This window comes from Schistocerca americana, chromosome 2, assembly GCF_021461395.2.
Source record: "Schistocerca americana isolate TAMUIC-IGC-003095 chromosome 2, iqSchAmer2.1, whole genome shotgun sequence".
Classification (NCBI taxonomy): Eukaryota; Metazoa; Arthropoda; class Insecta; order Orthoptera; family Acrididae; genus Schistocerca; species Schistocerca americana.
In genome coordinates, this window is record NC_060120.1 from 446,232,941 (window position 1) to 446,245,894 (window position 12,954).

The 12,954-nt window shown below is 38.5% G+C and overlaps 1 protein-coding gene across 1 annotated transcript in view; it reads left to right on the top strand.

Annotated features, from left to right (window-relative positions):
* LOC124595666 (eukaryotic translation initiation factor 3 subunit D-like) overlaps nucleotides 1-12,613 on the top strand; it is a 55,531-nt gene extending 42,918 nt beyond the window's left edge. Inside the window, exon 10 of the mRNA XM_047134511.1 lies at nucleotides 12,479-12,613. Coding sequence (XP_046990467.1) covers nucleotides 12,479-12,507 — 29 coding nt within the window. The 3' untranslated portion in view covers nucleotides 12,508-12,613. The remainder of the gene's footprint in view (nucleotides 1-12,478) is intronic.
* The last annotated feature ends 341 nt before the right edge of the window (nucleotides 12,614-12,954 follow it).

Genomic DNA, 12,954 nt, shown 5'->3' on the forward strand with positions numbered 1-12,954 from the left:
GCTGCGTTGGTAAAGTACCGGAACTTCAAGCGCTGATAGAAAGCACCGAAGCTGAAATCGTTACAGGTACGGAAAGCTGGCTGAAGGCAGATATAAATTCTGCCAAAATTTTTACAAAGGCACAGACGGTGTTTAGAAAGGATATTTTGCATGCAATCGGGGTGGCGTGTTTGTCGCTGTTGGTAGTAGTTTATCCTGTAGTGAAATAGAAGTGGATAGCTCCTGTAAATTATTATGGGTAGACGTTATACTCAACAACCGAGCTAGGTTAATAATTGGCTCCTTCTACCGAACTCCTGACTCGGCAGCTTTCGTGGCAGAACAACTGAGAGAAAATCTGGAACACATTACACATAAATTTCCTCAGCATGTTATAGTCTTAGGTGGAGATTTCAATTTACCAGATATAGACTCGGACACTCAGATGTTTAGGACGGGTGGTAGGGACGGAGCATCGAGTGACATTATACTGAGTGCACTATCCGAAAATTACTTCAAGCAATTAAACAGAGAACCGACTTGTGGAGATAACGTCTTGGACCTACTGATTACAAACAGACCAGAACTTTTCGATTCTGTAAGTGCAGAACAGGGAATCAGTGATCATAAGGCCGTTGCAGCATTCCTGAATATGAAAGTAAATAGGAATATAAAAAAAGGGAGGAAGGTTTGTCTGTTTAGCAAGAGTAATAGGAGGCAGATTTCAGACTACCTAACAGATCAAATCGAAAATTTCTGTTCCGACACTGACAATGTTGAGTGTTTATGGCAAAAGTTCAAGGCAATCGTAAAATGCGTTTGTCAGGTACGTGCCGAGTAAAACTGTGAGGAACGGGAAAAAACCGCCGTGATTCAACAACAAAGTTAGGAAACTACTGCGAAAGTAGAGAGCTTCACTGCAAGTTTAAACGCAGCCAAAACCCCTCAGACAAACAGAAGCTAAACGATGTCAAAGTTAGCGTAAGGAGGGCTATGTGTGAAGCGTTCAGTGAATTAAAAAGTAAAATTCTATGTACCGACTTGACAGAAAATCCTAGGATGTTCTGGTGTTATGTTAAATCAGTAAGTGGCGCAAAACAGCATATCCAGACACTCTGGGATGATGACATTGAAACACAGGATGACACGTGTAAAGCTGAAATACTAAACACCTTTTTCCAAAGCTGTTTCACAGAGGAAGACCGCACTGCAGTTCCTTCTCTAAATCCTCGCACAAACGGATAAAATGGCTGACATTGAAATAAGTGTACAAGGAATAGAAAAGCAACTGGAATCACTCAACAGAGGAAAGTCCACTGGACCTGACGAGATACCAATTAGATTCTACACAGAGTACACGAAAGAACTTGTCCCCCTTCTAACAGCCGTGTACCGCAAGTCTCTAGAGGAACGGAAGGTTCCAAGTGATTGGAAAAGAGCACAGGTAGTCCCAGTTTTCAAGAAGGGTTGTCGAGCAGATGCGCAAAACTATCTCTGACGTCGATCTGTTGTAGATTTTTAGAACATGTTTTTTGCTTGCATATCATGTCATTTTCTGGAAACCCAGAATCTACTCTGTAGGAATCAACATGGATTCCGGAAACAGCGATCATGAGAGACCCAAATCGCTTTATTTGTTCATGAGACCCAGAAAATATTAGATACAGGCTCCCAGGTAGATGCTATTTTTCTTGACTTCCGGAAGGCGTTCGATACAGTTCCGCACTGTCGCCTGATAAACAAAGTAAGAGCCTACGGAATATCAGACCAGCTGTGTGGCTGGATTGAAGAGTTTTTAGCAAACAGAACACAGCATGTTGTTATCAATGGAGAGACGTCTACAGACGTTAGAGTAACTTTTGGCGTGCCTCAGGGGAGTGTTATGGGACCATTGCTTTTCACAATATACATAAATGACCTAGTAGATAGTGTCGGAAGTTCTATGCGGCTTTTCGCGGATGATGCTTTAGTATACAGAGAAGTTGCAGCATTAGAAAATTGCAGCGAAATGTAGGAAGAGCTGCAGCAGATAGGCACTTGGTGCAGGGAGTGGCAACTGACCCTTAACATAGACAAATGTAATGTATTGTGAATACATAGAAAGAAGGATCCTTTATTGTATTATTATATGATAGCGGAACAAACACTGGTAGCAGTTACTTCAGTAAAATATCTGGGAGTATGCGTACGGAACAATTTGAAGTGGAATGATCATATAAAATTAATTGTTGGTAAGACGGGTGCCAGGTTGAGATTCATTGGGAGAGTCCTTAGAAAATGTAGTCCATCAACAAAGGAGATGGCTTACAAAACACTCGTTCGGGCTATACTTGAGTATTGCTTATCAGTGTGGGATCCGTACCAGGTCAGGTTTACAGAGGAGATAGAGAAGATCCAAAGAAGACCGGCGTGATAGAGTTACGGAGATGTTTAGCAAACTCAAGTGGCAGACTCTTCAAGAAAGGCGCTCTGCATCGCGGTTTAGCTTGCTGTCCAGGTTTCGAGAGGGTGCATTTCTGGATGAGGTATCGGATATATTGCTTCCCCCTACTTATACCTCCCGAGGAGATCACGAATGTGAAAGTAGAGAGATTCGAGCGCGCACGGAGGCTTTCCGGCAGTCGTTCTCCCCGCGAACCAAACGCGACTGGAACAGGAAAGGGAGGTAATGACAGTGGCACGTAAAGTGCCCTCTGCTACACACCATTTGGTGGCTTGCGGAGTATAAATGCAGATGTAGATGTAGATGCCAGTGGGCTCATGCACAAGCGCTGTTCAGTTCTCCCGCTACTCTGGCTGCTTGAAGCCAGATACTAACTAGAAAATTTTTTCTGGTGCACCCAAGCTGCCAGATCCTCACATACGCATAGCACTCTGAATTGTACAGGGGTCATGGGTAGTCTCCATGCAACCCATGTTTACGTTTAGTGGTTTTGCTGTTTCCTCTTTGTGCTCAGCTGCCAAATCAAACGAAAACAAAACGGATTCCTGTGGCTGGGAACTATAAAGTGAATTAAAATACAATCACATAATTATGAAAGGCTGAAATATATTATTAGTTTGTTTGATTTTATTTCGTTTCTACGTTTTTGGCAGACAAGTAATGAAGTTACATTTGTTGGTTTGCTAGAGAAATTTTGCTTTTATTAATGTTTTCCACTGAAGCAGTGAATTTATTTGAAACGAAATATTTCATTCCACAGTATAGGGTAGTTCCAACTGTTCACTGAATTTCAAGTGCACATTTTCATCTTTTAGCGCAGATGGCATTTTGCTATAATGAAGAACCAAACATGAGATAGTACAGTACTGGTACTCTGAGAAAATAGGCATCATGGAAACCACACTGGAAAGTGTAATGTCAGGTTAGGGCGTACTTCATTGTGAATCTGGACTTATGAATGTGCAGTTCAAGCTGAATTATATGTTTTAGTATGGTTTACGAAAGAACTTTATATTGATGTCAACTTTTAATCTTTTGTAATTAATTCAGGCTGAATCACCAGATGCCATCAGAATTGTAAACTGTAATTTTTTCAAGATGTATTTCTTTCACTCAGATGAATGGAATGTATTACAGAACATATGATAAATCACACTTCCTTAAATAACATCCACATTAACCTTCATCAAGATTTTCATTCATTCATTATCTGTATAAATTGTGTGCTGGTGAATTGTGATCTTCAGACAGACTGAACTATTACACGATAAAGTTGGTAATTTTTGCTTACAATAAATATTTGACATTTTCTCATTGTTGATTAAGAGCAGCTTTCGTGACACTGATTTTCATTGGCCCAAAACCATGGTGTGACAATAAACAGTGAACTTAAATTTTGTACTTGATTGTTTGAAGTCGCCTCCCCAGTGCCCGGGATCACATACATACCGTACAAGCCATCTTTTTTATTTTCTGCAGATCATGGCATGCCTCACTCAGTTATAGAGGACTATTGCCATAGTTCTTGCATTTGTGGAGTAGTTTATCGCATGCAATTTTATATTATGACATCATGAGCAATTTTATTATGACATTGTTGGCATGAATTTTTTTCACCCTCACTCACTATCAAAGCTCTTTCCTTCTTGGCTGAAAACTGACTGATCCTACGTCTGTTCTGAAAGAAACCAGAAAAAGCTGATTTTTAGACCTGTCAGACAAATAGTAGAAGCAGAGGATATTAGCTGCCCTCTTTGCTTTATTGCTGCAGAGAGGACGGAGGATTGGGGTACCATGTAGTGTTGGATTCGTAATCTTAAAAATTTAAGTTTTATTATGTTTTTAGTCCACCCCCATGAACCATGGACCTTGCCGTTGGTGAGGAGGCTAGTGTGCCTCAGTGATACAGATGGCCGCACCGTAGGTGCATCCACAACGGATGGGTATCTGTTGAGAGGCCAGACAAACGTATGGTTCCTGAAGAGGGGGCAGCAGCCTTTTCAGTAGTTGCAGGGGAAACAGTCTGGATGATTGACTGATCTGGCCTTGTAACAATAACCAAAACGGCCTTGCTGTGCTGGTACTGCGAACGGCTGAAAGCAAGGGGAAACCACAGCCGTAATTTTTTCCGAGGGCATGCAGCTTTACTGTATGGTTAAATGATTATGGCGTCCTCTTGGGTAAAATATTCCGGAGGTAAAATAGTCCCCCATTCGGATCTCCGGGCGGGGACTACTCAAGAGGACGTTGTTATCAGGATAAAGAAAACTGCCGTTCTACGGATCGGAGCGTGGAATGTCAGATCCCTTAATCGAGCAGGTAGGTTAGAAAATTTAAAAAGGGAAATGGATAGGTTAAAGATAGATATAGTGGGAATTAGTGAAGTTCGGTGGCAGGAGGAACAAGACTTCTGGTCAGGTGAATACAGGGTTATAAATACAAAATCAAATAGAGGTCATGCAGGAGTAGGTATAATAATGAATAAAAAAATAGGCGTGCGGGTAAGCTGCTACAAACAACATAGTGAACGCATTATTGTGGCCAAGATAGACACGAAGCCCACGCCTACTACAGTAGTACAAGTTTATATGCCAACTAGCTCTGCAGATGATAAAGAAATTGATTAAATGTATGATGAGATAAAAGAAATTATTCAGATAGTAAAGGGAGACGAAAATTTAATAGTCATGGGTGACTGGAATTCGAGTGTAGGAAAAGGGAGAGAAGGAAACATAGTAGGTGAATATGGATTGGGGCTAAGAAATGAAAGAGGAAGCCGTCTGGTAGAATTTTGCACAGAGCATAACTTAATCATAGCTAACACTTGGTTCAAGAATCATAAAAGAAGGTTGTGTACTTGGAAGAATCCCGGAGATACTAAAAGGTATTAGATAGATTATATAATGGTAAGACAGAGATTTAGGAGCCAGGTTTTAAATTGTAAGACATTTCCAGGGGCAGATGTGGACTCTGACCACAATCTACTGGTTATGAACTGCAGATTAAAATTGAAGAAACTGCAAAAAGGTGGGAATTTAAGGAGATGGGACCTGGATAAGCTGACAAAACCAGAGGTTGTACAGAGTTTCAGGGAGAGCGTAAGGGAACAATTGACAGCAGTGGGGGAAAGAAGTACAGTAGAAGAAGAATGGGTAGCTCTGAGGGATGAAGTAGTGAAGGTAGCAGAGGATAAAGTAGGTAAAAAGACGAGGTCTAGTAGAAATCCTTGGGTAACAGAAGAAATATTGAATTTAATTGATGAAAGGAGAAAATATAAAAATGCAGTAAATGAAGCAGGCAAAAAGGAATACAAACGTCTCAAAAATGAGATCGACAGGAAGTGCAAAATGGCTAAGCAGGGATGGCTAGAGGACAAATGTAAGGATTTAGAGGCTTCTCTCACTAGGGGTAAGATAGATACAGCCTACAGGAAAATTAAAGAGACCTTTGGAGAAAAGAGAACCACTTGTATGAATATCAAGAGCTCAGATGGAAACCCAGTTGTAACCAAAGAAGGGAAAGCAGAAATATGGAAGGAGTATATAGAGGGTCTATACAAGGGTGATGTACTTGAGGACAATATTACAGAAATGGAAGAGAATGTAGATGAAGATGAAATGGGAGATGTGATACTGCGTGAAGAGTTTGACAGACCTGAGCCGAAACAAGGCCCCTGGAATAGACAACATTCCATTAGAACTACTGACGGCCTTGGGAGAGCCAGTCCTGACAAAACTCTACCATCTGGTGAGGAAGATGTATGAGACAGGTGATGTACCCTCAGACTTCAAGAAGAATATAATAATTCCAATCCCAAAGAAACCAGGTGTTGACAGATGTGAAAATTACCGAACTATCAGTTTAATAAGCCGCGGCTGCAAAATACTAACACTAATTCTTTACAGACGAATGGAAAAACTGGTAGAAGCTGACCTCGGGGAAGATCAGTTTGGATTCCGTAGAAATATTGGAACACGTGAGGCAATACTGACCTTACAACTTATCTTAGAAGAAAGATTAAGGAGAGGCAAACCTACGTTTCTAGCATTTGTGGACGTAGAGAAAGCTTTTGACAATGTTGACTGGAATACTCTCTTTCAAACTCTAAAGGTGGCAGGGGCAAAATACAGGGAGGGAAAGGCTATTTACAATTCGCACAGAAACCAGATGGCAATTATGAGAGTCGAGGGACATGAAAGGGAAGCAGTGGTTGGGAAGGGAGTGAGACAGGGTTGTAGCCTCTCCCCCATGTCATTCAATCTGTATATTGAGCAAGCAGTAAAGGAAACAAAAGAAAAATTCGGAGTAGGTATTAAAATCCATGGAGAAGAAATAAAAACTTTGAGGTTCGCTGATGACATTGTAATTCTGTCAGAGACAGCGAAGGACTTGGAAGAGCAGTTGAACGGAATGGACATTGTCTTGAATGGAGGATATAAGATGAACATCAACAAAAGCAAAACGAGGATAATGGAATTTAGTCGAATTAAGTCGGGTGATGTTGAGGGTATTAGATTAGGAAATGAGACACTTAAAGTAGTAAAGGAGTTTTGCTATTTTGGGAGCAAAATAACTGATGATGGTCGAAATAGAGGATATAAAATGTAGACTGGCAATGGTAAGGAAAGCGTTTCTGAAGAAGAGAAATTTGTTAACATCGAGTATAGATTTAAGTGTCGGGAAATCATTTCTGAAAGTATTTGTATGGAGTGTAGCCATGTATGGAAGTGAAACATGGACGATAAATAGTTTGGACAGGAAAAGAATAGAAGCTTTCGAAATGTGGTGCTACAGAAGAACGCTGAAGATTAGATGGGTAAATCACATAACTAATGAGGAGGTATTGAATAGAATTGGGGAGAAGAGGAGTTTGTAGCGCAACTTGACGAGAAGAAGGGACCGGTTGGTAGGACATGTTCTGAGGCATCAAGGGATCACAAATTTAGCATTGGAGGGCAGCGTGGAGGGTAAAAATCGTAGGAGGAGACCAAGAGATGAATACACCAAGCAGATGATTCAGAAGGATGTAGGTTGCAGTAGGTACTGGGAGATGAAGAAACTTGCGCAGGATAGGGTTGCACGGAGAGCTGCATCAAACCAGTCTCAGGACTGAAGACCACAACAATGTTTTTAGTAAAATTGACAAATAATATTTAACAAATGATTAAATATGTAGTTGATACTGAAACTGCAGACACTGAAGGGGGTGCTTTCCATTCATTTGTAAAGGAAAGAAACTCCATGTGTCAGAGTTGACTGATTACATTTGAAATGTTTAGACACAGCCTTGATTTCAATCTGCACTATATGGATAACTTGTGATTATCGAACTTTCTACTGGAATATGTGTGAGAGGTGCTTGGGAATTTTCTATCCGTGTCATGATTCTAAACTTACTTGTTAACATTGTTTAGAGTAGATTTCCAATCCTGCTCATTAGAAAGTAGAATGTGTGAGTGTAGGTACACCTCTACAATTGAACTATTTCGAATGTTGTTTAGTAAGTGGAAGTGACTTAAAATTATGGTTATTAGGTGTGGAACTTTCTGTGTAGTAAGCTTGTATTCCTGTGTGGTTAACTTTCATTACAGTGGCCATTTTTGTGATACGCAGTAATAATTTTTAATGATCTCTCAAAAGTTTTTCTTGTGTGGATGTTTTTTAGCTCCTGTGATTATCTACATCTGCATTTACGTACATCATCCACAAGCCACTATACGGTGGATAGTGGAGGACACTTTACACAACTGTTAGTCACTTCCTTTCATGTTCCACTCACAAATGGAGGGAGGAGAAAGCAAATGTTTGTATGATTCTGTACGAGCCCCAATTTCTCATCTTGTCTTCACGGTCCTTGCATGAGAAACATGTTGGTGTCACTAGAATTGTTCTGTAGTCTGTCACAAATTTAAGTTCTCTAAACCTTCTCAGCAGTGTGTTGCGAAAAAAATGTCTTAAGCGCTCCCTGTATTACCATTTGTGTTCAGGGAGCTTTTGCTTAATCGAGGTGTATACGCTCTGGGAAAAACCTGGGAATTTTTTCAGCCAGGAGAAAACCGATGAATTTTTTATAATTCTGGGAATTTTTCATTATTTTAGGCTTAGTTAAATTTTTTAATTTTGACTGGTAAGAACTGACAAAACAGCAAAATGTGTCAAAGACTTTAGGGTGAAGAGTATGGAATACTTCATAACAATAAACTGCTGCTGACGAGCATGATGTCACAGCTGTTTACTTTAACTTCGTTTGAGCAGTTGCCTGTGGGCTCAGGAGCATGCGAATTGGAGTTGCGTGTGGGCAGTACCTTCTCCTGCTTCCGGCTTCTTGAAGAGTGGCTGTTAGCTGTATCAGCAGTAGCAGTAAGCAGCCGGATGCTACCTGGTAAAATTTTTCTGGCACACCCAAGCTGCCAGGTTGGAGCATGTGCGTAGCAGTCTCGGTTGTAGTGGGGAGGGGCTTAGTGTCCACATAAGCCGTGTTCCCATTTAGTGATTTTGCTGTTCCCTCTTCATTTACACTTCTCACATCAAATGGAAACAAAATGGATTTCTGTGGTTTGGTGCTATCAAGTCAATTAAAATACATTTACATAATATGGAAGGCTAACATATGTTATTAGTTTGTTTTCTGATATTATTTTATTTCTGTGTTTTTCGCAGTTGATCATCTTGCAGAACAGTGAAGTTATTTTTGTCGGTTTGGTAAATAAATGTGGCTTTCATTAATCTTTTCCCCAGAGACAATAAATTCCTTAGAAGTGAAGTATTTCATTCTGCACTATTGGCTAGTTTCAACTGTTCACTGAATTTAAAGTGCACCTTTTCATTTTCTGGCATGTATGGCATTACGCCATAGTAAAGAACCAAACGTGAGATAATACAGTACTGGTACTCCAAGAAAATTTGCATCCCGAAAACCGCACTGAAATCAGAGAGCATGCTTTAAGCTCAATTATGAATTTTAGTATGGTGTACGAAATTCCAATGCTCTTGGAGTATCCTAGTTCTTTTATGATGTCATGTAACATTCCTATATATGTCCAAACAAATGGGCTTCCTACGTCATTGTACCTGCCCACGCGCAGTAATGCCTCTTTTTCTGGTGCTCTCTGGCAAATACTGAAACGAGGCTATTTTTAACAGGTTGTGGGGAAAAAATTGTGAATGGTTCTCTCAAAAGCGTTAGTTTAAAAGTAAATTTCCTTTTATGCAAGATGAATTATGTTGCATGGATGAGTCTGCAATGAATTTCTTAAATCGCAGAGCTTTTGACTTATTCACAACTTAACACATTGAGGACTAGCCACTTAGAATGTCGAGCCCAGAAAGACTAGAGATTAATGTCATTATTTAAAATTTTACTGGCACACACAATTATGTGAAAGCTTAGCTTTTCTTGTAGCTTTATTAATCTTAAAGACCAATATTATATGTGAAAGCTTAACTTTTCTTGTAGCTGCAGTACATACATTAATTTAATCCATTCTTTTCGTACTTGTGTGTTCACACGATTTAACTGTGATGTTATTGGCTGACTACGTCATATGTCCTATACTTTGAATATCGGCTGTCATTGGCTCGGTGAGATCACATGACATGAGCTACAACTGGCTTACAAAAGTGCATTTTAATCTTGATTTCAATGCTTTGTAAAGTAGCGTGCTGTTTCGAATCTATACTTTCGTACCATAAATACAAAAATTTGCAGTTTACTGTAATATAAAAATACATAGCGTAGATGTTCCTGCACATCACAGATCTTTTCAACAAAATCTTTTTGGTGGGTTATTTGTTCTCTGAAGTTCCACACTGGTGTGTAAAACCTTTACCATTCAAAGGATTGATATTTTTGTTGCTCCAAGGGAAAGTATGCTGTAACTTATGGAAAAATGTATTTCTCACCTTGGAGGAAGTGTTTTTTCATGTGGAAAAAGTGCATTTTTAACCGGGAAGTCTGGGAATTTCCTTCTTGTCTGCGTATACTTGTTGGTAATAAAAGTTGATCAGACCTGCAGGTAACAAATGTAACTGGTAAATCATGTAAATATTTCATAATATTAATCATTGTATCTGTATAACTATGTGCTCTTTTGTCAAAGGCTTGGATTATGTACTTGTTTTGTGTGAAATCAATAAGAGAGATATATAAGTTATGGTTCTTTCACATGCTCATTATTTCAGAACATTCAGTAATAATCATGTTAAGAGAGGTGGAGGATGCAATAGCAGTTATGGGACTTCGTTTTTATTTATCTGTCAGATTTGAGTATGTCACTGTCTAACCAAGCTGTTGCTAAAAAACCTTTGAGCCCAGCCCGTCCTGTGGTGTACAAAGAAACAGGCTTTCCTTGTGCAACATAAAATGCAAGCAATTACCAACCAGGTGGCCTGTTCGTTTGTTTTGTGTGGTTGATTTGGATGGTTCAGATACTGGGCTGCCTCGTGAGAGATGTATTGGATTGTAAATTATTTCCTTGAGAACATACATAGTTCTCGGGCTACAAAAAAACTTAGTCTAAAGTGGTACTTTGAACCAGGTACTTTACAGAACCAAAGTAATGTCAGAAGTTGCATTTACTTGGAAGTGTGTACAGTCTACAAATGTTTATTATTGAAGGTGTCTTGCAGCATTTATGTAGTTGATAAATGACACTTCTTATTTGTCCATAAAGAGAAGGCTGCTAGCTTTTTATATTTTGTAATGTGACAGAGTATCAAGAAATACGCTCTTTGTCAGTGGTTGTATAAAAGATATATAGAATATAGTATGATGTAAGTGAATAGATTAAAAATCTACTCACCAAGTGCTGGCAGGAGCATATAAAAAAATTTTTACTTATGCAAACTTTGGAAGCAGTGGCCCCTTCCGGCAGAAGGGATGAAGGGAAAAGAACTGGAGAGCTCTCTAGTTTCTTCCCCATCACCCCTCTTCCTTCCCCTGCAACCAATCTTGTTCTCGTGCTGATCCCGGTGAGTAGCTTTTTTATCTATCCAATGACATTATGTTGTCAAAAATTGATTATTTTTGTTGTTACAAAATAAAATATATTATACATGTTATACAGTATATGCTGTGGGAGACAGTAAGTATGTGTATATTTAATGTTAGACTTGTTTAGTACTTACGTGAATTTTATTTTTAAGCCTTCGTAAAAGTTTCTACACATGTTCTATTAATTTAATAAATTTTCTAGCACATTCTCCTGTTCTGATAAATGAGGCTATCATGCTTTAAAAGACCAGTGACATATTTTGTTACTGTATAAATTAAAATGTAAAGAATGAAAAATTGTACATTAGTCTAATGGAGAAATTTTAAAAGAAGAGTTTGAGAACAGGTGAACAGCATTGAAAAGAAGCCATCAGCATTGAATTCATGTTTGAAAGAGCAAAATCGCAAAACTCTGTAACAGAGTGCACGTCTACTCTACGCATAGCTGATACAGGCAAATATCTAAATATTCTTGATGAATTAGAAAGTTTTACGTCCATGGTGAATGATCTTAGTAGTATTCTACACCCACTACTTTGTAAATGAACAATGAAATTGCACGCATTACATAAACAGAAGAAAACATTACACAGGGATCAGTATCTTGAACAACAAAATATACCACTGGTCTTATAAAGCACTATTAACCTCATTTATATTAATAGGAGATAGTTCCAGAAACCAAATAAAATTAATAGAAAATCTACAAAAACCTCATGAAGACTCAAAAATAAATTATAGTATGTTGTGAAACAATCTAACACAAAATAATAAACACATAGTAACTCCCAACCATATTTCCCATGGTGTGTAATATATATTATTATATTCTATAGGACCACTGACAGTAAGCATGTGCTTGATACCAGTCTAGTAAATCAAAAATATAAAATCAACAATCTCCAGACCAACTAGAGCTGGAAATAAAGATGTATGTTATTTTGTCATGTGTCTGAGATAGTGCTATTTGTGCTATAGTTGTTAAAAAATGAAAAGAATTTTTCCAGTCAATTCCTCACCTTTAAAAACTTTAATTTCTTTCTTCTTTTTTTTTTTTGTTGCAGATATTGAACAAATTGTGAGTGGCCCATGAATGAAAATTGGCTTTCATTGAAACTTCCAACAAACTGAAGCACCTTATTTCAGTGTGCTGCTTGGTTATGACTAGATATTGAATACAATAAAGACTTTATAAGTAACTATTCTTTTAGTTGGCCATTCTTATCTGAAACAAAAATTCTTAATAGTTTGTTCTCTTTCGAACAAACCATGTTCTACTCATACAAAATTCGTACATAAAAATGTGGTAGTTGAGCAGTACAGTATTATATTTTCTATTTGTTCAAAGTTTGTATAAACATTTTTGCAGTATTAATTTAATTTCATGAAAATATTCATAAAAACAATATTTTAAATTTTTGTGAATTATGTCCATTTTCCAGTTTTCAAACAGATACATACAGAAGTGTTAGCACACTGGACTCGCATTCGGGAGGACGACGGTTCAATCCCGTCTCCGGCCATCCTGATTTAGGTTTTC